The 25,397-nt window shown below is 41.1% G+C and overlaps 1 protein-coding gene across 1 annotated transcript; it reads left to right on the top strand.

The window, feature by feature from the left end:
* Positions 1-6,683: 6,683 nt before the first annotated feature.
* PLK1 (polo like kinase 1) lies at positions 6,684-25,397 on the top strand. The gene is made up of 10 exons (XM_027839268.1): positions 6,684-7,127; positions 7,583-7,751; positions 8,499-8,643; positions 10,029-10,122; positions 14,497-14,716; positions 22,821-22,973; positions 23,430-23,507; positions 23,935-24,089; positions 24,336-24,518; positions 24,817-25,397. The coding sequence occupies exons 1-10, from the start codon at positions 6,684-6,686 to the stop codon at positions 25,021-25,023; spliced, it is 1,848 nt and encodes a 615-aa protein (XP_027695069.1). The 3' UTR covers positions 25,024-25,397.

The raw sequence follows: 25,397 nt of genomic DNA on the forward strand, positions 1-25,397 counted from the left end.
ACAATAATCTTATGCTATAAATTTCTAATTACTATAAATAAATTCCTAATTACCACCCCCTCTCATCAAAAAGTGTTTGCAGTGAGGGAGGAGATTGAATTTTCTAAGTGAAACAATGACCAAAATATACCCAATTAGATCGGCGTTATTATAATAACCCCTAATAACTTAACCAATAATCTTAAATTTTTCCCAAGTATAGCCAAATTTCTTTAGATGAAACTTCCTCTTTACTATAGGCAAGGACTTCAGAATATTAGTAGTTTGCAAACATTTTCTTTTTTTTTGAAGTTAAACTCATAATGTAGCAACATCCAGATTAGAAAAAAACTGTGTTCCTAAAAGTATATCTGCACAGTATCATAAACAATACTATAGATTTGAAACATAAAACAAAACCCATTTCTAGTCATGTTATCTCAATTCAGTTGAATGAATCTCTAAATTACTTTACAGAGAAAATTATTTTGAGCAAATTTAAGTAGAACCTACATAAACTGATTTCTAAATTTCCTCATTCTGATTAGGTGTAGTAGGTATTTTCACTTCTATAGTTCTTAGGTTTAAGCAGTATAAAATTCATCACGTCATCAGAAGAGAGGAAACAAAACTTATAACCATGTCAAACATCTTATCAGATAAAAACAACAAAAAATGTTTTTCATTATTCATAATCTGTATAAAATATGGGAGTTCCTTTAGGCACATTCTTTTTGCTATGGTTGGTACCCATAAATTCCCCCCCAAAATCTTTAGGGATGTACTTTCTTTTCTTTTGCCTGATTATATATTACTTTTAATATGAAGTACTTTGATATACATTTTAATTTTAATTTAATATTTATTTTCCCCAATTACATGTAAAAACAATTTTTAACATTCATTTAAAATATTTTTTTAGTTCCAAATTCTCTCCCTCTCCTCCACCTTTCATTGAGAAGGCAAGCAATTTGATAAAGAATATATATGTGTAGTCATATGAAACATATTTCTACGTTGTGAAAGAAAACAGACAAAAAAAAACAAGAAAAAGAAAGAAAGTAAAGAAAAAGTATGAAACATACTTTAAAGAAAAAGTATGAAACATACTTTGAAACAATCTAAATTCAGACTCCATCAGTTTCTTCTCTGGAGATGGATAGCGTTTTTCATAATGTCCTTCAGAATTATCTTGGATCATTCTATTGCTGAGAATAGCCAAGTCATTCATTTTTGATCATCATACAGTATTGCTGTTACTTTATACAGTGGTCTGGTTCTGCTCATTTCACTTTGCTTCAGGTCATGTAAATCTTTCCAGGTTTTTCTGAGAGCATCCTGCTTATCATGTCTCATAACGCAATAGTATTCCATCAGAACCATATACAGTACCTTGTTCAGCCATTTCCCAATGGATTGACAAGGGATGTCCTTTCAAGAATCTCTCCTGTGGGCCAAGTAGCTTAAGTGGCTATCAATTAATCTCAGTTGAAATGGGTGATCTGCTTTAGAGCCTATGATTAGGGGATGCTATGGACATACTTTGTATGTTTTGTTAAAATCTGGGTAAAATATGTAATGCTTTTGTGAAATATTCTATTCAATTTAACAGCTTGTTGAATGGATAAAACGATTCTCTGAGCAAAAGATTGGCTTCGAGGTAGTGACCCCTGGCCTCAGAGAAGAGATCCATCCTTTAGACAATTCCTGTCTTTAGTCTTTGAGGCAACCACTATCTCTAGTGCCTCTTGATATCCTTTTCTCTTCTCCTGGAGTCCTTATTTAATGCTATTTTTTCAGCCCCACCCCCATCCATCTCTCCCATCTCCCCCCCCCATAGTATTTTATTTTTTACAATTATAGTAAAGATAGTTTTCAACATTTGTTTTTTATAGTATTTTGAATTCCAAATTTTCTCCCTCCCCTCCCTTTCTTTTCCCCTCCCCAAGATGGCAAGCAATCAGATATAAGTTATAGAATCATATTAAACATATTTCCTCTCCCATATCTTTAAGAATCCCAGGACAGATAAAGCTGAGTCTTGAACAGTCAGACTACTTTCAAGGGCCACCTGATATGGAGACAATTTTCTGAGTGCCAGTAACAAATGACTTTGTCCCTCCCAATTATATCAAAGAAAACTTGTTCTTCCTTAGTAAAGGGATTACTAGGAGTGGCTGGATCTTTAATGCTATTTCACATGTCATTATTGGCCTCTTACTTTCTTTTTTTTAATAATACTTTATATTTTCCAATTACATATAAAGATAATTTTTGACATTCATTTTTTATAAAATTTTGAGTTCCAAATTTTCTTCCTGCTTCCCTCCTCTGCCCCCTCTTTAAGGACAGTTAATAATTTGATATAGGTTATATATGTGATATAGGTATATATTTGATATAGGTTATATCAAATATATATATATATATATCATGTAAAACATTTCCATATTAGTCATATTGATGAGGGGCAGGTTGAGTTGTGGCAGGACATCTCTAAAGAATTCGAAGACTCAGGCCAACTCCAAACCAATGAAAAAGATTTATTATAGTTTTGAGGTTTCATGCTCTGATGAGTGGCTGAATTTCTTAGAGGGATTAGTAACTTCAGTAAGGTAAAACAGACAATTTATGTGATGCTGATTACATAATAAAAATTTGCATAGACTATAGGAATATGATGAATATTAAAAAGGCAGGAGGGGTTTGTTAAGAGATTAGGTAATAAGGGAGGGGTCCCAGCTCTGTGGAACTGCACTTACACTTACTCACAGTGGGTACAGAAAAACCCAAATGGGAAGGGAGGAGGAGCATGTAAGTGTGATAATGATATTATAACAAACCTCTCTACATCATAAATTCACTTTTGGTCAGTTCTTTACTATTACTTCGAAGATGCTATTTGAGGGTGGGCCCCTTCTATGGTTTGGTGGTCAAATATCCTGTTCTGCATCCTGTTGGTGCTGCTTTCTGATTGGCTAGCTATTGTGGTCCTGTCTGATCAAGATGGATGATGCGGTTGAGGTTGAGTGCATGGTCACACTTGTTTCTGTGGGAAATATGTGAATTGGATCTGGGGACAGAGGCTAGCTAGAGGATTGAGTCTGGGGGCGATGGCTAGCTAGGCACAGTAGCTAGCTAGAGGCAGTGTCTATATTGAGTCTGGGGGCAGTGGCTAGCTAGGGGCAGTGGGTCTGCCTATGATTGAGTTTGGGGGCTTGTGATGTGGTTAAGGCCAGATTGGGTGGTCAAATCAGGCCAGGCCTGCTGTTCAGTGGGGCCCATAAGGATGTTAGAATGTTGGGGCTGGGGGCAGCTCTATTAGGATTCCATCAATGTTGTGAAAGAAGAAACAGAAGAAAAGGAAAAAAACCATGAAAAAATAAAGTGAAAATAGTATGCTTCAATTTGTATTCAGACTCCATCAGCTCTTTCTCTGGATGTGGATAGAATTTTCCATCATTAGTCTTTTGGAATTGTCTTGGATCATTGCATTGCTGAGAAGAGCTAAGGCATTCATAGTTGATCATCACACAATGTTGCTGTTACTGTGCACAATGTTTTCCTGGATCTGCTCACTTCCCTTTGCATCAGTTCATATAAGTCCATCCATGTTTTTCTCAAATCCACCTGCTCCTCATTTCTTATAACACAATAGTATTCCATTACATTTATATACCACATCTTGTTCAGCCATTCCCCAGTTGATGGCCATTCCCTTGATTTCCAAATTTTTTTTGCCACCACAAAAAGAGCTGGTATAAGTATTTTTGTATATGTAAGTCCTTTTCCTTTTTCTTTGATCTCTTTGGGATATAGATCTAGTAGCAGTATAGCTAAATCAAAGGGAATGCACAGTCTGATTGCCATAGTTCCACATTGCTCTCTAGAGTAGTTGGATCAGTTCACATTTCTACCAACAGCGCATTAGTGTCCCAATTTTCCCACATCCTCTCCAACATATATAATTTTCCTTTTCTGTTATATTAGACAATTTGATAGATGTGAGGTGGTCCCTCAGAGTTATTTTAATTTTCATTTCTCTAATCAGTAGTGATTTAGAGCATTTCTTTATATGACTATAGATAGCTTTGATTTCTTCATCTGAAAACTGTTCATATCCTTTGACCATTTATTAATTGCAGAATGCCTTGTATTCTTAAAAAGTTGACTCAGTTTTCTATATGTTTGAGAAATGATGGTTCCTCACTTTCTGTGATTAGATCCTAGGGTTGGTCTCCAACTTTCCGGCAGTTAGTCAACAAAAATTTATTAAGTACCTTACCACGTGTCAGCATTGTGCTAAGTACCAGACAGTATATTGAAAGGATACAAGATATATACAAGTAAGCAAGGCAAATACAAAGTATGTCTGTAGAAAACAATATAAAGTAATTATTTGGATGGAAGTCAAAAGAAAAAAATGATAAACATCCTCTGCTTTCAAGAAATTTACATCCTAATATAAATTAGACTCAGGGGGATGCTGGTAAATGTTTAACAACCAACTCTCTGGAAAACTGTGAGCTTGACACAGCTTTCTTTCTTTTTTTTATTCAAATAATATTTTATTTTTCCCCCAATTACATGTAAAAACAATTTTAGGCATTTTATATTTTTTAAGTTTTGAATTCCAAATTCTATGTTTCTCTCCCTCCCCTCTCTCCTCCGTGAGACGGGAGGCAATCTGATATAGGTTATACATGTGCAATCATGTAAAACATATTTCCATATTAGTTATTTTGTGGGAAAAAACCTCGAACCACAAAAAGAAACGAAAGAAGGAAAGAAAGCAAAAAATAGTATGCTTCAGTCTTTATCAGATGCCATCAGTTCTTTTTCTCAAAAGGATAGCATTTTTCATCTTGAGTTCTTTGGGGATTCCATGACACATTTTCCAGTCTAATTTGTATTATTGTTATCTTCATCAGTTTTTTAAAGTCTGGAAATCAACAAAACAGTAAAGTTCTGATTCGTTGCAACTGCAGATTTCCGAGGTGTAAATGCTCACACAGAAAATTTGAAGTGGTTCCCAACGAGCTTGCTCCAATACCTCACTGTTGAAATTATAAGTATATACTTGAAAATTTAAGGGGGGAGAAGTCAGAAACAGCCAGGGGGAATCAGAAAAGGTAGGAGGCAGCATCTGAACAGAGTCAAATTAAGGATTATAAAAGTCGGAGCTGAACAGGCAGTGCAATCCAGGTATGCGAGATAAATTTTTTTGATTGCCCATGCAAAGGCACTCAGGACTAGAAATGGGATCCCGAGTCTGGGAAACAGGAAATACACCAATTGGGCTGGACCCTAAGTGCAGTAAGTTTGCAACGTGGTGGTTATGAAGGATTTTTCTATATTCCACGCCCAATCCTAGAGTTAGTAGGGAGCCCCCGAAGGTTCGTAAACAAAGAGGCAACATTTTAAGAAGGACTTATACAGGGGAGTGTTCAAAAGGTGTCAGGGGTTAGTGAAAGGACTGCAGTCCCAGTCACACAAAGCTGAGTTCAAGCAACTGGGGGATATTTAGAATGGCAAAGAAAAGGCTGGGGCAGGATGGGGGAGAAAAGCGAGTGGAAGGGAGAGGACAGGAGAGGCTGTTGCCTGCACGTATTTGAAGGACTGTGGTATCAAAGAGGAATTAGCTTGTTCTGCTTGGCCCCAGAGGGCAGAACTAGACCAGTGAGTGGAAATTATGGAGAGGCAGATTTACCTCCCGTTTTAGGAAAAACTTCCCAGCAAATAGAGCCATGCAAAAGAAGAACTGTTTTGCCTCTGGAGGTGTATATAAATATATATGTATCTGTATGTATGTATTTTGTTGTTCAGCCGTGTCTGACTCTTTGTGACCCCATTTGGGGTTTTCTTGATAAAGATCCTGGAGTGGTTTGCCATTTCCTTCTTGAGCTCATTTTACAGATGAGGAAACTGAGGCAAACAGGGTTAAGTGACTTGCTCGGGGTCACACAGATAAGTATCTGAGGCTAGATTACATGCATATATACACACACACACATATACACACGTAAATATGCACGTAATACATAGTCTTTAAGCAAAGACTGGGTGACCACTTGGTAACACTAAAAAGGAGACCCTTGTTCGGCTACAGATTGGACTGAACGATAACAGTTCCTGGCCGATCATGGACTCCTTCCTAGGACAGTCACTGCCACTGATAGCTTCGCGTCTCGCTTCTCCATCCCTCCTTGCTCCTCTGTGAGAGGCTCAGCTTCCAGGCTCCCCAGGACAACCAAACTTTGTCAGCGCCCACCTTTTCGCTGCCAATAAAGTTTGTTGAAAGCTCGGCTTGCCTTCGGGGGTGGGGCAGGGGCTGGGGGGTGGCGGAGGCGAGGACTCTCCCATAGTGCCCCGCGGTGGGCGGGTTTGGATTTTAAATCGCTCCAGCCAATCGGTGGCGCGGACCGCTCGGTAACGTTCCCGGCGCTGGGTTTGAATTCTGGGCTATTTGCACTGACCCTGCAGCCGCGCCGCTTGGGGCTGGGCAGAGCGGAGGCGAGCCGAGCCGAGCCCGAGCCAGAACCGAGCCAGAACCGAGCCGAGCCGGAACCGCTGCACCGCACCCGGGCAGGTCCAGCCAGGAGAGAAGCAGCAGCAGCAGCAGCAGGAGGAGGAGAACGGAGCGGCAGCCGGCAGAGCAGGGAGAGGAGCCTGGGCCGGCTGGGGACGGCGGCGGCGGCGGCACCATGAGCGCAGCGCCCGCGAAGCTGCCTCTGCGGCAGCCCGGCGTGGGCTCCTCGGAGCCCCGGGGTAAGCCCGCCGTCGGCGGCGGCGGGGCCGGAACCGGAGCCGGAGCCGGCGGCGGCACCACGACCGTCCCCCCTGCGGCCGCCCCGGAGATCCCCGAGGTGCTGGTGGACCCGCGCAGCCGGCGGCGCTACTTGCGGGGCCGTTTCCTGGGCAAGGGCGGCTTCGCCAAGTGCTTTGAGCTCTCGGACCTGGAGAGCAAGGAGGTGTTCGCGGGCAAGATCGTGCCCAAGTCGCTGCTGCTGAAGCCGCACCAGAAGGAGAAGATGTCCATGGAGATCAACATCCACAAGAGCCTGGTCCACCAGCACGTCGTCGGCTTCCACGGCTTCTTCGAGGACAGCGACTTCGTCTTCGTGGTGCTGGAGCTGTGCCGGAGGCGGGTGAGCACCCGCGGAGCTGGGGGACCGGGGTTGGGGGGGACGTTGGTGCCCCGGGGTTGCCATCAGAGGGGTGGAGGGCCTGCAGGAAGGAGGAGGGGTGGGGGTGGGGCGTGCTTTCTTTCCGATCTCCCCACCAAGCGGTCACCATAGAACCAGCGTGGGCACTTAGTGAGAGCCCAGGGGGTTGGGGCCCGGCTGAGGGAAACCCAGACACTAACCCAGAGTTCCATCTTGGCCTCGAGTTCTCAAGTTCAAGGCCGCAATGGGTGTCTGAATCTTCCAAGAGCCTTCAAGGCCTCGGGGCCTTGGGGCAAGGGGGCCACCTGGGAGTTCTTTCCTAAGCAGGATTTGGGTGGAGTGGCTCCCTGCCTGCTCCCTCCCCCAAAGGTTTGATCCGCATGACCCCCTCCCCCGAAAGAGACTTAGCCCCTGTCTCTTCTCCCTGCCTCCCACAGTCCCTGCTGGAGCTACATAAAAGAAGGAAAGCAGTGACGGAGCCTGAGGCCAGGTATTACCTCCGCCAGATTGTCCTAGGCTGTCAGTATCTCCACGAAAATAAAGTTATTCACAGAGACCTCAAGTTGGGTAACCTCTTCCTCAATGATGACATGGAGGTGAAGATAGGTAAGACTGAGAAACCTCTAACCAGGGATTTTGTACAGCAAGAACAACAGTTTTATAGGTTTCTGTTTAGCTTTGCTGTTAAGTACCTCCTTTTGGCTAAAGTAAGTAGCTATGTTTAAATGCACCACCTTGTGGAAGAGAGATATAGATTGGGGAAGATTTGGTCCTAAAATGCTTGCAAAATGGTCGTTTGTCCAGAATCATATTTCCCCTGCACAGCTCCATGATTTTAAGAAAAAGAGGATAGGGGTAGGTAATGGGAGGTGAGGGCAGCTGCAGGTTAGTAGCTAAAAGGATACTGTAGGAACAATCAACAAACCGTGCTTTTCTTTGTTTCTCCTGTACAATAGAACTGGGGAGCCAGGGGGAAAAAAGACGTGGTCCTGGGTTTACTGTGGAAATCAAAAGGAAATCTGGATCTTATTTCAAAAAAATTTGGAGACAGGCACCTATTATTCAAGGGAGGATTTAACTCCCCCCCCCCCCCCCCCCCCACACACACACAGTGGGAGTGAGGCAGGGGAGGTAATTCTCTCTCACAGGCTTTAGATTGCCCTAGTCTGGGGTGATGGGATAGAAAAAATTATATTTTATATTGGAGACCACAGTGGGGCCAATTTTGTTGAAAGGGCCCCTGGCTGCTAGGTGCCAGAAGTGGGCATCAGTAACAACCTAAATGGGACTATGGGTCAAACCAATCTGGATTCCTGGAAAGAAGAATGATTTGCTTCCTAACTCTTATTACAGGGGACTTTGGATTAGCAACCAGAGTAGAATATGATGGTGAGCGGAAGAGGACCCTCTGCGGAACACCCAACTACATAGCCCCTGAGGTGCTGAGTAAGAAGGGCCACAGCTTTGAGGTGGATGTCTGGTCCATTGGGTGTATCATGTGAGTAGTGGCTTTACTCGGGTCTTTATCAGGAGCCCGAGAGACTAGAATGACCAAGGAAATCCTCCCTTTAAGAATAGGCAAGAACTGGCCTTCCTTTTTTAGCTCTTTGTTATCCTAAGGACTATTTTGTCTCATGGAAGAGAAGAATAGAAGGAAAGATGATCCAGGAAAGATGGGATTCCAGTGACAGTGAGACATTCAAGAACCCTGGGCTTTGGGGACAATGAGGAGGTGGGCAGGACAGATGGTAGGATTGACTGTTGCTTTTAGGTGATTGTGGCAATCCGGGAAAAGATCCTTAGAGAGAAGGAGAAATGGAAGCTTGTTTCTCCACAGGCATCCCACCGAGAACCTCTCTCAACCAGTACCTGGTTCCCTTCCCTTTGCTGTTGGCTTGGCTTCAGGACCTGAAGGATATCTTTCTGGATCATTCGGTCTTCACGTTTGCTTGCAAAAATTGGCTTCACAAGTACAAAATGATGGAGGCATGGTTCCAAACTTTGTTTGAAAAAGCTCTCTCAGTATCTTAGTAGGTTGCAAGCTTGATATTAGTCACCAGTGTAATATGCAGCCAAAACTAATGCTATCTTGAGCCACATTTAGAGGCAACAATTCCAGTCAATCAGTAAGGAAGAAGGAGGGAATCTTGCAATACTCAGACTCCATCTGGAGTATTGTGTTTAGTTCTGGACAAAACCATTTAGAAATGACATTATTAATAAGCTGGAGGATATCCAGGGGAAGACAACTTAGGTGGTGAAATGAAAGACCTTGAGTCCATGTAATTTGAGGATCATTTGGAACAATGGGGTGTGTTTAGCCTGGGGAAGAGAAGGGGAGCATGAGAGCTGAATTTAAGAGTTGTAAAGGGTGTCATGAGGAAAAGAACTGCTCCTCTTGTTTGACTAAAAAGGGAAGAATCGGGAACAATGGGGAGAAGTCTCAAAGAGGCAAATTTATGCTTGATGTTAGAAAAATATTTCCTTGAGTTGCCCAAAAGCAGAATGGATAGCTTTGGTAGGAAATTAGATGCTCCTCACTAGGGATCCTAGGATCATAGGTTTAGAGCTGGAAGGAAAGGTTAAATAATTTGCCCGACTATTTATAAGTATTTGAGGTGGTGTTTGCACTCAAGTCCTCTTGACTTCAGGACCGGTGATCTCCCCAACAGACCATGTTGTCTCTTGGTTTTAAGTAGTTCGGATGACCACTTAGAGGTTGGGTTGGGGCTTGACCTCCGCTGTGGTACCTTCCAACTCTTAATTCTGTGTTTGTGTTTTATTATTGGTCGTTTGGGATTAATTTGCATTTGAATGGACCTGACTGTGAAGTCAAGCTTTCTCCCTTAGATACCACTTCCCTTCCCTTCTTTATATTTGCAGGTATACCTTATTGGTGGGCAAACCACCCTTTGAAACCTCCTGCTTAAAGGAGACCTACATCAGGATCAAGAAAAATGAATACAGCATTCCTAAGGTAGGCTGAGCTTCCACAGTGAACATTCCACTGATTGCAGGTTCTTCTGAGCGGGCTGTGGGGCGAGAGCTCCTGTGTCTGACATCTGTCTCATAGAAATGTGAAGGCTACATACATCTTTCATGTATGAATGATCCCTTCCAGGTGGTAACCTTACCTCAGAGTTTTATCCTTGCCCTTATTATTGCACTAGCTTCTTCTTTTTTTTTTTTTTTTTGGCTAGGCAATGGGGTTAAGTGACTTGCCCAAGGTCACAGAGCTAGTAAGTGTTATGTGTCTGAGGTCAGATTTGAACTCAGGTCCTCCTGAATCCAGGGCCGGTACTCTATCCATTGCGCCACCTAGCTGCCCCAGCACTAGCTTCTTAGTAGGTTTCCCTGTGTCTAGTCTCTCTTCTGTCTAATCCACTGTCTATACAGCTGCCAAATTGGTATTCCTAAAGCATAGACTTAACCATTTCACTTCCCTGTACCATAAGCCTTAGTAACTTCAAATTCCTTCTAGGATAAAGTAGTAAGTCCTTTGTTTGGAATTTTAAAGCCCTTCACAAGATACCTTATTGCACATTACACTCCAAATTGACCTGTCTGCTGTTCCCACATACAACAGTGTTCCATTTCTTGTTGTGTCCATGTCTTTGCACAGGCTGTCTGTCTATCCTCCATCCATTCTCTCCTCACCTCCACCACCTAGAATCCCTAGCTTCCTTCAGGGCTCAGCTCAAGTGCTGCTTTCTATGTGAAGTCAACCTTGATCTGCCAAGTGCTTGTGCTCTTCACTCTGGAAATTAACTAATTTTTATTTACATATATGTGTATGTATTTAAATTTATCTAGCTATGTTTGTGGTTTTTCCTCTCAGTAGATTGTAAGCTCCTGTAGGGCAGGGACTAGCACAATGCCTGGCACATAGTAGGTGTTAAATAAATGGCTGTAAAATGACTGAGCTGATGCCTGTTGTGTGTGTGTGTACATACATGTGTGTAGGTGCAAAAACATTTTGAGATTGAAGGAGGGCAGTTGGATAAGGGTATAGCTTTCAGAGTTCAGGTAGAAGTCTGGACCAGTTGCATAGATTTGATTTTTAGTTCATTTATGGCTAAGAACCTGTTTCTCAATTCTGTATTAATGTTTATAATAATTTACAATTATTTACAATTTATGATTGTTTACAACTATTTACAATTGTTAGAAAAGGTTTTGAGGTTTCTCTCCCCTCTGGATCCTGTTACAAAATATAAAATTGCATTAGTTGGGGAAAAAAAAAAAAACATCTATGTATTCTTTAAATGATGACTTGGGAATAATAGTATTCAGTTATGGTAGAGCTATAGGAAACACTTACCTTAAGCCTGAACTGTAAAATTTCCCCTCTAAACCTGGAGAAAATTTGAATTTTGAGGTCTTTTCAAGGCTTTGGGGGCACTAATTTGAAATGCTACCTAGAAGTAGCTACAAATAACTACCAACTAGGAATCCACACTTCTAAAAACTTTTCTTAACTATGTACATCCAAAGTGTGAAATCAAATTTAACCTAACCCTACTGTAATTCAAAAATTTGTTCTTTCCCCAACCCTACTCCCCTAAAAAACACAAACATTTACTGAAAGTACCAAGTCATGTCTATAGATGTGAAAATAAGACTTTTTGGGGCAGGTGGCATGTGCATATCGTAGTAGAATAGATTTATGAGCAAACAATAGGTAAACCTAACCAATATATTCATGTACCATTTCTCAGTGCAAGTCATCACTGTTTTTTTTTTAATTAACTAATTTTTAGTTTTCAGCATTCACTTTTATAAGATTTTGAGTTCTAAATTTCCCCCTCTCCTTTCCTTCCCCCTCCCCAAGACAGCATGCAATCTGATATACGCTATACATGTGCAATCATATTAACGTATTTCCACAGTAGTCATGTTGTGAAAGGAGAATCAGAACAAAAGGAAAAAACAGCGAGATAGAAAAAAACAAAAAAAAAATACAAAGAGAAAATAGTATGCTTCAATCTGCATTCAGACTCCATAATTCTTTCTCTGGATGTGGATTGCATTTTCTGTCATGAGTCTTTTGGAGTTGGCAAGTTATTGCTGTTAATGTTGCTTATACTCACCATGTATTTTTCGTGTCTCTGACATCCTGGCAGTCCGTGATTTGTTAGCTATATAGCATTAGCAGGTAGTACATTGGATGAGAGGGCTGAGCTTGGAGTCAGGTAGTGTAAACTTGGGTTCAAATCCTGATTTAGTCACCTTGGGCAAATCACTTAACTCTCTCAACCTCAGTCTCTTCATCTGTTAATGAAGAGGTTGGATTTGGTCCCTTCAAGCTCTAAATCTATGATCTTATGAATTTTGATGTTGGAGATGATTTATCCCACCACTGACCCCCTCCATAGTGAGCAGTTTAGGATTATTGAGCATCTGTGATACTCAAATGGACCTGGGGTGATATCCAATATAACTTGGACTCTGATAAACACTTTATTGCCTTTGGATGGAACCAGGTAAGTCTGGCCAGGGGCCAGAAATGGGGCCATTTTTTTTTTTTTTTTTTTTTTTTTTTTTTGGTGAGGCAGTTGAGGTTAAGTGACTTGCCCAGAGTCACACAGGTAGTAAGTGCTGTGTCTGAGGTCACATTTGAACTCGGGTCCTTCTGACTCTAGAGCTGGTGCTGTCTCTACTGTGCCATCTAGCTGCCCCCAGGGGCCAAGTATTTTCATGTGCACAAGAAATGAAATGAAATTCCTTATCCCTTAGCAGAGGAGGATTTCCTCCATGAAGCACTGGCCTCCCAGCCTTTCTGTCTTTATCTCCATGAGGGATATCAGATTTCATTCTGCACAACTTGTAAGCTTCTTTGGGCCACAGATAGGTTAGAATAGACACAGACTGATGATGGTTGGTTGCCGTGGGTCATGTGACAAACAGGAGAGCGTGCACAGTGGCAACCCTACGTTTTTCTCATCCTTTGGCGGACCGCAAGGGGCTTGCAGGCCGTATGTTGTGAGGGCTGCTGTAGATAGCAGGGATGGGTTTCCCTAATCTAGTTCAAAGTTCTTTGAGTATATTCTGTTATGCCTTCTGTTAGCAAGGAGGGTGCTGAGCCAGCTGTGCATTTGCTGCTGAGGGAGTTTCAATCGTAGAAAAAATAGCAGGAAAAGAAGGGAAGGAGATCCATGGAGACATGGAAAGGCCCAGGCCTGGCTTGGGGAGAGGAGAGGAGAGATCCTTTGTGATCACAGCTTAGCAGGGGAAGGGAAGGGGATCCATGGAGACATTATGGAAAGGCCCAGGCCTGATCTGGGGAGAGGAGAGGCGAGATCCTTTGTGATCACAGCTTAGCAGGAGAAGGGAAGGGGATCCATGGAGGCATTATGGAAAGGCCCAGGCCTGACCTGGGGAGAGGAGAGATCCTTTGTGATCACAGCTTAACAGGGGAAGGGAAGGGGATCCATGGAGGCATTATGGAAAGGCCCAGGCCTGGCCTGGGGAGAGGAGAGATCCTTTGTGATCACAGCTTAGTAGGAGAAGGGAAGGGGATCCATGGAGGCATTATGGAAAGGCCCAGGCCTGGCCTGGGGAGAGGAGAGGAGAGATCCTTTGTGATCACAGCTTTCCCTCCATCTCTCTGGGGCTGTCTTAACTTAGCTCATGGTCATAGCTAAAATGTATAAAATGGCTTTCTAACTAACTCTGGTGATTGTATGCACAAGATCATGATCCTTTTTAAGATGGGGGAGAGTGATCCTAGCAAAACATCAAATGAGAGCGTCCAGGTTTCTGTGTACTGGTGACCTAGACGGAGTTGGTCCAGTTGTCAGTTGCCTGCTACTGCTAACCCTTTAGGCATGGAGGTGGACTTGGAGTCTGCAAGACCTGAGTTCAAATCCTTCTGCAGACACTCACTAGCTGTGTGACTTTGGGCAAGTCCTTAACTTTTCTGGGCTTCAGTTTCTTCATCTGTAAAGTGAGAATTATGGTAGCACTTAATCCACAGGATTGTTGGGGGAATCAAGGGATATGGGCTAGACCTGTGATTTTATATAGGGATCCCTATATGAGGGGACTCTATCAATGCAGGTCAGCAGCTTCTGTGCAACTTATATCTTTGGGAGAGTGGCTTAGAGCAATGGAGGTTAAATGAGTTACACACAGCCAGGTGTGTTAGGGGCAGCACTCATCCCAGGTCTTCTGGCTCTGGGGCCAGCTTTCTGTCTACCATTCCAACACTACCTCTGTGAGCTTCAAGTGAAATAATATATGTAAATATGTATATATGTAAAATGTATGAAAACCTTGAAGTGCTATGTAAATATTAGCTGTTAATAGTTTTCATCTCTGATTCATAGTTGTCTTCTCCCTTGGGTTTTAGCACATCAACCCTGTGGCTGCCTCCCTCATCCAGAAGATGCTTCGATCTGACCCTGCCTCCCGCCCCACCATTAATGAGCTTCTCAATGACGAGTTCTTTTCTTCAGGCTACATCCCTTCCCGGCTTCCCACTACTTGTCTCACAATCCCACCTAGGTTCTCCATTGCACCCAACAGTGTGGAATCTGGAGGCCGGAAGCCTCTCACAGCTCTCAATAAAGGTACAGCTAAGTGTATAGGCCAGACCTTGGGCCCTGGTGCCTTTTGGTCACCCAACCCCTAGGGTGTTTGCTACCTCTCAAAGAAGGTACTAGATGAATGAAGCCTTGAAAATGAACAAAATTTCTCAGCCCACAGACCTTTTTTAGTTTTTATGAACCCAACCCCACCCTGACCCTCAAGGTGACGTGTTTGAACAGGGCAGAGGTGGGGAACAGCTAGTGCTGGCCAAATAATCTCTCTGCCCTTTCCAAGAAGAGGAGACTGACCTGAGGTCAACCTTGAAGTACAAGGCTAGCATTTAGGTGGGAGGTGGTACCTAGATCAGCTGGCAGGGTTACTACTGTACTACGGCATCTAAATTGGCCCTTAATTCCAGGTCCTACAGGGGATGTTTGCCCTCAGAATCACCTAGCCTAGAAGAGTCACTTTCCACTGACTCTAAGCTTGGATAAATCAAACTGTCACTCACCATTCAGGGGTAACTGCACAGTTAACCTGGAGAATTATAAAAATAAGAGTAAGTCACTGTTTTGAAGTGTAGCTAGTATGAAAGTGATGAAACTCCCTTTTCAAATTCAATTCTCTCGACGGTGTCATTTAGAAAAGATTATACATAACTACTTGTTGGGAGTCATTAGAAAGGATTTCTATAAAGCAAGAGTTCCTAATTTTTTTTTATCATGGACCCCTTTGACAGTCTGGTGAAGCCTATGGGCTCCATCTCAGAATAATGTTTTTAAATGCATAAAGTAAAATACTTGGGATTACAAAGTAAATCAGTTATTTTGAAACACAGTCATCAAGATATTTTCTTGAAAAAAATGTCACAGAGCCCAGGTTAGAAAAATATAGTTTGGACTAATTCGACCCCTAAGGGTTGTTCCAACTACAGGTTGGTGAAAAATGCTGTTTGGTTCAATCAGATACCCAGAATATTCCATTACTAGGAATTACTAAGTGAAATGATTAAAGCAAAAATTCATTTAAAGTATATAACATTCTTTACAACTCGAGAGTAGGGGAAGTACATACTACATTTTAACACAGTGATTTGACAACTTTTTTGACCATCTTCTAGAGTGACTATATCTGAACACTAAAACAGTTGGAGAGAGGGGGAGAATTTCCATCAACTGGTACTATGATAGCAACTAATAGCAGAGAGACCTTATTTTAAAAGCTTATTTAACTCATTTACATATAATATACTGGGTTAACAAGCTAAATATCTGGTAGAATAGCTATTCAGGTCTCAGTTTCAGAGAAAGGAAGTGATTTTGGGGAAATCCTCTTTTTGTGTGGCTGAAATTGGGGACCTTACCCCTTATTTTTTCCTTTAAATATTTCCCAGTTACATGCGAAAAAAAATTTTAACACTTATTTTAAAAATTTTGAGTTTCAAATTATCTCCTTCCCTACCATCCCTCCCTTGTCCAGAAGGCAAGCAATTTGATATAGATTTTACCTATGAAGTCATGTAAAGCATGTTTCCATATTAGCCACGTTGCAAAAGAAAACACACACACACACACACACACACACAAAAATAGAGTAAGAAAATGGTATACTTCAATCTGCATTCAGAGTTCATCATTGTCTTGATTAGAGTAGCTAAGCCTTTCTTTTTTATATATAATTAATTAATTATTTTTAGTTTTCAACATTCACTTCCATAAGATTTTGAGTTTTAAATTTTTCTCTCCCTTCCTCTCCTCCGTCTTCCCCAAGATGGCATGTAATCTGATACAGGACCTACTGCCTGCTTGCAATATTTTTCTCCTTGACCTGGGAACTCTGGAATTTGGCTACAATATTCCTAGGAGTTTTCCTTTGGGGATCTCCTTTAGGAGGAGATCGATGGATTCTTTCAATTTCTATTTTGCCCTCTGGTTCTAAAATATCAGGGCAGTTTTCCTTGATGATTTTTTGAAAGATGATGTCTAGGCTCTTTTTTTGATCATGGCTTTCAGATAGTTGAGTAATTTTTAAATGATCTCTCCTGGTCAGTTGTTTTTACAATGAGATTTTTCATAGTCTTCTATTTTTTCATTCTTTTGTTTTTTTTTTTTTAATAATTTCTTGATTTCTCATAGAGTCATGAACTTCTACTTGCTCCATTCTAATTTTTAAGGAATTATTTTCTTCAGTGAGCTTTTTGACTTCCTTTTTCATTTGGTCAATTCTGCTTTTTTCCTTCTTGGCTTTTTGGATCTCTTTTGCCATTTGGGTTAGTCTATTTAAGGTGTTATTTTCTTCAGTATTTTTTTGGGGGGGGTCTCCTTTAGCAAACTATTGACTCATTTTTCATGATTTTCTTGCATCACATTTCTCTTCCCAGTTTTTCCTCTACTTCTCTTACTTGTTTCTCAAAATCCTTTTTGAGCTCTTCCATGGCCCGGGACTGATTCATATTTTTCTTGGAGGCTTTAGATGTGGGAGCTTTGACTTTGTTGTCTTCTTCTGATTGTATGTTTTGATCTTCTTTGTCACCAAAGAAAGATTCTATAGTCTGACTTTTTTTGCACAGTTTGCTTATGATGCCAGCCAATTACTTGAGTTATAAACTCTTTGTTAAGGTAGGGGTCTGCTTCCAGTGTGGAGAATGTACTGTCCCATACTTTGGGGGTTTTGTGCAGCTGTTTTCAGAGATACTTCTAGGGATCTGTACATTTTCAGTTCTTCCAAGGTGGTACGATCAGGGGTGAAGTGTTTACTCCTTTCCTGGCCTGTGCCCTGGTCTATGAGTGACCACAAGTACTCTTTTCTGCCTTGGAACTGTGAGGAGGATTCCCTCTCCACCGCCACTACGAGCTCCACCACTATGAGCTCCACCACCCCAGTGCTCCTCCTTGCCCCAGGACCGCAACGTAGGCCCCACTTAGACATTCACATTAAGCATATTTTCACATTAGTCAAGATGTAAAGAAGAATTAGAACTAATGGGTGGAACCACGAGAAAGAAGAAACAAAACAACAAAAGGAGAGCAAATAGTGTGCTTCCATCTGCATTTAGATTCCATAGTTCTTTCTTTGAATGTGGATAGCAATTTCCATTGTGAGTCTTTTGGAGTTGCCTTAGATTCTTGCATTTCTGTGAAGAGCCAAGTCTATCAAAATCAGTCATCGCACAATGTGGGTGTTACTGTGTACAATGTTCTTCTGGCTCTACTCCTTTCATTCAGCATCAGTTCATATAAATCTTCCCACATTTTTCTGAAGTCTGCCTGCTCGTCATTTCTTATAGCACAATAGCATTCCATTACATTCATATATCACAACTTGTTCAACCATTCCCTAATTGATGGACATCCTCTCAAATTCCAGTTCTTTGCAACCACAAAAAGGGCTGCTATAAATATTTTTGTATATATGGGTCCTTTCCCCATTTTTGTTATCTCTTTGGGATACAACCCTAGAAGTGGTATTGCTGGGTCCAAGGGTATGCACAATTTTATAGCCCTTTGGGCATAGTTCCAAATTGCTCTCCAGAATGGTTGGATCAGTTCACAACTCCACCAATAATGCATTAGTGTTCCAGTTTTTCCATATCTTCTCCAATATTTATCATTTTCCTATTTTGTTGTGTTAGCCCATCTGATAGGTGTGCTGTGGTACCTCAGAGTTGTTTTGATTTGCATTTCTCTAATCAGTAGTGATTTAGAACATTTTTTCATATGACTATAGATAGCTTTAATTTCTTCCTTTGAAAACTTGCTGTTCATATCCTTTGACCATTTATCAATTGGGAAATGACTTGTATTCTTATGAATTTGACTCAGTTTTCTATATATTTTAGAAATGAGGCCTTTATCAGAGACAATGGCTGTAAAAATTGTTTCCCAGCTTTCTACTTCCCTTCTAATCTTAGTTGCATTGGCTTTGTGCAAAATATTTTCAATTTAGCGTAATCAAAGTCATCCATAATGTCCTCTGTCTTTTGTTTGGTCAGTAGCTAAGCCTTTCACAGTTGATCATCCTTACAATATTGCTGTCAGTGTGCACAACATTCTTCTGGGTCTGCTCAATTCACTTTGCATCAATTCATTTAAGTCTTCCCAGGTTTTTCTGAAACCATCCTGCTCGTCATTTCTACTAGTACAATAGTATTCCATGACAGTCATATACCATAGCTTGTTTAACCATTCCCCAGTTGATGGGTATCATATCACTTTTTAATTCTTTGCCATAAGAATAAGATTTGCCATAAATATTTGTGTATAAATAGATCCTTTTCCCTTTTCTTTGCTCTCTTTGGGATGCAGATCTAGTAGTGGTATTTTTGGGTTAAAAGGTATGCACAATTTTATAGCCCTTTGGGCATAGTTCTAAATTGTTCTCCAGAATTGTTGGACTAGTTCACAATTCCATCGACAGTACATTAGTGTCCCATTTTTTACACATCCCTTCCAAGCATCTGTCATTTTCCTTTTCTGTCATGTTAGTCAATGTGATAGGTGTGACGTGGTATCTCAGAGTTCTTTTAATTTGCATTTATCTAATCAGTAGTGATTTAGAGTGTTTTTTCATGTGACTGTTGATAGCTCTGAAAACTGCCTTTGACTATTTATCAACTAGGGAATGATCTTATTTTTATAAATTTGGCTCTGTCACCTATATATTTGAAAAAATAGGCCTTTATCAGAGAAACTTGCTATAAAGAATTTCCCTCAGTTTTCTGCTTTTTTTTCTAATTTTTGCTGTATTAGTTTGTTTATGAGAAACCTTTTTAATGTAATCAAAATCATCCTTTTTACATTCTGTGATACTTTTTCACTTGTTTGGCTATAAATTCTTCTCTTATCCGTAGATCTGAAGAGTACATTTTTCTTTGCTCCCCTAGTTTACTTGTGATATTTCCTTTTATATTTAAATAATTTATCCATTTTTACCTTATTTTGGTATATGGTATGAAATGCCAGTCCATGCGTAGTTTCTGCCTACCTACTTCCCAGTTTTTCTTGTAATTTTTGTCAAATGGTGAGTTCTTACTCCAAAAGCTTGGTTCTTTAGGCTTAATTGATTCCACTGATCCACCATTTCTTAGCCAGTACCAGATTGTTTTGATGATTACTGCTCTGTAATATAGTTTAAAATCTGGAACTGCTAGGCCACTTTCCTTTACATTTTTTTCCCCATTGATTCTGTTGATATTCTTGACCTTTTCTTCTTCCAGAATAATTTTGTTACTATTTTTTCTAGCTGTACAAAATAATTCTTTGGTGGTTGGATTGGTTATGGCACTGAATAACTAAATTAATTTATGTAGTATTGTCAATTTTGTTATGTTGGCTTGGCCTAACCATAAGCAATTAATATTTCTCCAGTTGTTTAGATCTGTCTTTATTTCTGTGAAAAGTGTTTTGTAATTGTTCAAATAATCCCTGGGTTTGTCCTGGCAGTTAAGACTCCCAAGTATTTTATGTTGTATATCATTATTTTAAATGGAATTTCTTTTTCTATCTCTTGCTGTTGGGTTTTGTTGGTAGTGTATAGAAGTGCTGATGATTTATGTGGATTTATTTTGTATTCTGCAACTTTCTTGAAGCTGGTCATTTCAACAGTCGTTGATTAGTTGGCTCTCTAGAGTTATCTAAGTATATGCCACATGCCATCTATAGAGTGATAGTTTTGTTTTTTTGTTGCCTATTTTTATTCCTTCAATATATTTTTCTTATCTTATTGCTATAGCTAGCAGTTCTAGTATGATATTGAATATTAGTGGTGATAATGGACATCCTTGCTTCACTCCTGATCTCAATGAGAAAGCTTCAAGTTTATCTCCATGACAGAAAAAGCTTGTTCTTGCTTTTAAATAGGTACTACTTATCATTTTAAGAAAGGTTCCATTGATACCTATGTTTTGTAATATTTTTAACAGGAATGAGTATTATACATTGTCAAATGCTTTTTCTGCATTTATTGAAATAATATGATTTTTGTTTTATTTATTATGTATATGGCCAGTTATACTAATAGTTTTCCTAATAGTGAAGCCCTGCATTCCTGGTATAAATCCCAAATGGTCATAGTACATGATTTTTGTTATATATTACTGTAATCTCCTTATTTGAAATTTTCACACTGATATTCATTAAGGAAATTTGTCTATAATTTTCTTTCTGTGTTTTTCCTCTCCATGGTTTAGGTATCAAAACCACATTTATGTCATAAAAGAAATTTGATAGTTTTTATTTATTTTTATTTTTTATTGACAATTTTTCTGTTTGCTCCAGTCTTATCACCAGGAATGCTTGAAAATTTTCTATTTTATTAAATGTCCATTTTTTCACCATGATGGATTATACTCAGTTTTGCTGGGTAGGTTATTTTTGGATGTAATTCTTGCTTTTTTGCCTTCCATGATGTCATATTCCAAGCCCTCTGCTCCTTTAATGTAGGAGCTGCTACGTCTTGTACGATCCTGACTCTGGCTCCATGGCTGTTTGAAATATTTTTTCTTTGACCTGGGAACTTTGAAATTTGGCTACAATATTACCAGAAATTTTCATTTTGGGATATCTTTCAGGTAGTGATTGGTGGATTCTTTCATTTTCTGTTTTACCCTGTGGTTTGAGGATCTCAGTTGGGGCAGTTTTCCTTGACAGTTTCTTGAAACTATGATGTCTAGGCTCTTTATTTGATCATAACTTTCAGGTAATCCAATAATTCTTTTTTTTTTTTTTTTTGCCTTTTTGGTGAGGCAGTCAGGGTTAAGTGACTTGCATAGGGTCACACAGCTAGTGTCATGTGTCTGAGGCTGGATTTGAATTTAGGTGCTCCTGACTCCAAGGCTGGAGTTTATCCACTGCGCCACCTAGCTGCCCCTAATCCAATAATTCTTAAATTATCTCTCTTTGATTTATTTTCCATGTCAATTATTTTTCCAGTGAGATAGTTCACATTTTCTATTTTTTCGTTCTTTTGACTTTGATTGTTTCTTGATGTCTCATGGAGTCATTAGTTTCTACGTGCTCAATTTGATTTTTAAGGAATTATTTTCTTCAGTGAGCTTTTCTACTTTTTCTATTTGATCAATTCTACTTTTTAAGGAGTTATTTTCATCAGTAAATTTTCATATCCCTTTTTTCATTTGGCCAATTTTGTTTTTTAAGGTGTTATTTTCTTTAGTATTTTTTGGTGCCTCTTTTACCAAGCTGTTGTCTTTTCATAATTTTCTTCCCTTGCTTTCATTCTTTACCTAATTTTTTCCTCTACCACTCATATTTGATTTCGAAAATAATTTTTTAGTTTTCCCTAGGAATTCTTTTTGGGTTTATGTCCAGTTCACATTTTTCTTTGTGGCTTTACATGTAGCTGTTTTGGCTTCATTGTCTTCTGAATTTGTGCCTTAATCTTTCCTGTCACTATAGTAGATTTTGGTGGTCAGGTTCTTTGTTGTTGTTGTTGTTTGCTTATTTTTCCACCCTATTTCTTGATTTGGAACTTAATGTTAGGCTCTATTCTGGGTGGGAGGAGGGGGCGCTGCCTCAAGCTTTAAGCCTTTTCAAACTGCTGTTTTCAGAGCTAGTTCTGAAGGTTTGGAAGTTTTCGTTGCTTCCAAGGTGGTGTGATTATTTCTGACTTGAGAACTCCTAAAGTTGCTGCTGCTTCTGTCACCACCATGTAATCCCACCACTGATGTTTCTTCCACATGGGGTCTGGATCAATCTTCTCATGTCACAGATTCTTTTCAACCTCCTATATTGTCTTGGGCTAGAAGAATGTCTCACTCTGATCTTTTGTTGACTCTGCCACTGCAGAGTTCGATTTGAGGCATTATTTTAAAGTTATTTGGAGGGGAATGTTAGGACAACTCAGCTGAGCCTTCCACCTTGGTTCCCTTGGTTCCCCATTTTGTGAAAGAAGGAGGTCAAATGGATGCCTCCTTTTGGCATGCTGGGGGAGGTAAGGCTGGGAGGAACTTGACCTTCTTTGCCTCCTGCTATAGCTAGGAGTAGAGGGCAAAGATTGAGTGAAGCAGCAGCTGGACCATGCTGCTAGGCCTCATCTGAATCCTTTGGGTATTCTGAGAACACCCAACTGTTTGTTGAGCCTATTGCTAGTCTGGTAAACTCTTCTGTCCCCATTCTATTCTTTCCCCAGGAATGGATAACCCTGCCCCTGAGCAGCCCCCTGAAAAAGAAGTGATAGTTCAGGAACCAAATGGTCCTGCTGACTGCTACCTCTCGGATATGCTACAGCAACTGCTCAGTGTCAATGCAGCAAAGCCTTCTGATCGGAGATTGGTGAGGCAAGGTGGGTCTTATCTCAAGGCAGGGTGTGGGTGCTGTAGTTTGGGAGAAAGGGAAGATTCCCTCCAAGCTACACCCCAACGTGCAGGGCTTTTTATTGTGTTTCCAAATTGGGAGGGAAAGAGAATTGATCTCCATTTGAAGGACTATAAAGTAGATGAAATATTGGACTTACTTTTCCTCGGGTGCTTGGGATTGGATAGATGAAATTTAGGAGGCAGATTTTGCCTTTGTTGTAAGAGAACTTGGAGCTGTCCAGTAATGAAAAGGGCTGCTGTAGGAGGTAGTGAGCTACTGCATTTGGAATTATTCCAGCAGAGGCTAGGTAACCACTTATAATGATGTTTTTAAAGGTATTCTTGTGTTGTTGGGGAAAGATTTAGACCAGAAGGTTTATAAATTCCCATTCACCTCTTGAGATTCTGTGACTTAATAATTTAATATTCTGCTTCCCTTCCAGAGGAGGCAGAGGACCCTGCCTGCATTCCCATTTTCTGGGTCAGCAAATGGGTGGACTATTCAGACAAGTATGGCCTCGGTAGGTTCCAACCATATACTCCTTTTGGCTCACTCAGTCAGGGGTGAAAAGAAAGTTCCTCATCTGTAAAAGACAGGGTTAGACTGGATGAATCTGAGGACTACCTTCCTCAGAGGAGAGGTTCCTGTCTTGGAACCTCTCCTCTCAGGGACTGCTATGCATTCTGGCCCAAAAGCCATTTCACTGAGTTGGGATGGGTTGGAAAGTGAATGAGATGCTAGCTTTGACTGGAGTGCCCCTCAGAGGTGGTCTTTCTCATATTCTACCATTGGGCTCATGCAGACTTGGGTGCCCCTGGATGGTTAGATGGGCATTGTGTAAAAGCTTCCATAATGTCACATGGCACAGAGAGAGGCCTGTAGAGTTCCATGCTGCTCAGTTATTGACCTGATCTGTACCTGCATCTGACTGTCCCTTTCCCACCTAGGATACCAGCTCTGTGATAACAGTGTGGGTGTGTTGTTCAATGACTCCACTCGGCTCATTCTGTATAATGATGGGGATAGTTTGCAATACATCGAGCAAAATGGCTCAGAATCCTACCTCACTGTGCGTTCCTATCCTTCCTCGCTGACCAAAAAGGTGAGGCCAAAAAATAAGTTGGCAGCTTCCCCAAAAGCTGCTCTGGCCTGAAACCACAGGGTTTGTCTGGGTTAAGAGCTGGGGGGGCGGTGACCATTCTTGGGGAGGTAGGTGGCATTTTGTTTGGAGTTTCTTATTGTTCTGCTGACTTCAAGGGAATTGTCCCCTCTGGCCCAGAAAGAACCTGGTGCTCTAGAGATTTAGATTGTGGGCTTTAAGCATCACTCCTTTCCTTCCCCCACTTAGATTACTCTCCTCAAGTATTTCCGCAATTACATGAGTGAGCACTTGCTGAAGGCTGGTGCTAATATCACCCCAAGAGAAGGTGATGAGCTGGCTCGACTTCCCTACTTGCGTACCTGGTTCCGCACACGCAGTGCCATTATCCTACACCTCAGCAATGGCACTGTACAAATCAACTTTTTCCAGGTGAGCTCTCAAGTGTTGGGGTGGGTCAGGAGATCTGGAAGGGGGGTGGTGTGCCACTACAAAGGCCCAGATTAGGTGGAGGCACCATGGGTCCAGAGGCAAAGGATCTTAGTTTAAATCTTGGGTCTCATTTTCTCTACTCCTATGGCTATGATCAAATTGCTTAACTTCTCCAGGCCTGTTTTCTCATCTATAAAGTAAGGTTTTGGATTAGACAGCTGGGATTCTTTGCCAGCTCAAGAGTCATTGATCCTCAGAGCTCACCTTTGGCTCTTGGCCTGTCTTCCCACCTTTCTAGGACCATACGAAGCTGATACTCTGCCCATTGATGGCGGCTGTGACTTACATTGATGAGAAGCGGGACTTCCGAACATACAAGCTCAGCCTTCTGGAAGAGCATGGTTGCTGTAAGGAGTTGGCCAGCCGCCTGCGCTATGCACGTACCATGGTGGACAAATTGCTTAGTTCTAGGTCAGCCTCAGCCCGCCTTAAGTCTTCCACGTAGGCTGCCTGAGACTTTGTTTGCTTCTTAGCCTGGCTCCTTTTCTCCCCACAGGTGCTTGGGCCCTGAGCTCTGTGGATGACTCCCCCTGCCCCCAGCCTTATTTCTTAATGTGTCCTTGCCTGGCCTGGATGGATCTGTCCCCATCCCACCCTACCAAAAAAAGGAGAAACAAGAAAAAACTTGGAATAGTAACCTTGACTCCCTCCCTTCCCTGTCTTTGTGCTATAGGGGAGGGAAAGTTCATGTGTAACTTATTTGTACATGGTGGTGTGTCTTAGGACTCCTTGTTCTCCTCCTTGAACTGTACAGAAATTTTTTTTAAAGGAACTCTGGCCCCTTTGGCTTTGTAAACATTAAACATTAATTTGCAAGTA

The sequence above is a fragment of the Vombatus ursinus genome, unplaced genomic scaffold (assembly GCF_900497805.2).
Source record: "Vombatus ursinus unplaced genomic scaffold, bare-nosed wombat genome assembly UNPS02014832.1, whole genome shotgun sequence".
Taxonomy (NCBI): domain Eukaryota; kingdom Metazoa; phylum Chordata; class Mammalia; order Diprotodontia; family Vombatidae; genus Vombatus; species Vombatus ursinus.

Coding starts and splice junctions, on each gene's coding strand:
- PLK1 (XM_027839268.1), top strand. CDS start 6,684: ATGAGCGCAGCGCCCGCGAAGCTGCCTCTGCGGCAGCCCGGCGTGGGC. Junction 8,644..10,028: donor TGGTCCATTGGGTGTATCAT/GTGAGTAGTGGC, acceptor TTATATTTGCAG/GTATACCTTATTGGTGGGCA. Junction 24,090..24,335: donor CTTCCTCGCTGACCAAAAAG/GTGAGGCCAAAA, acceptor TCCCCCACTTAG/ATTACTCTCCTCAAGTATTT.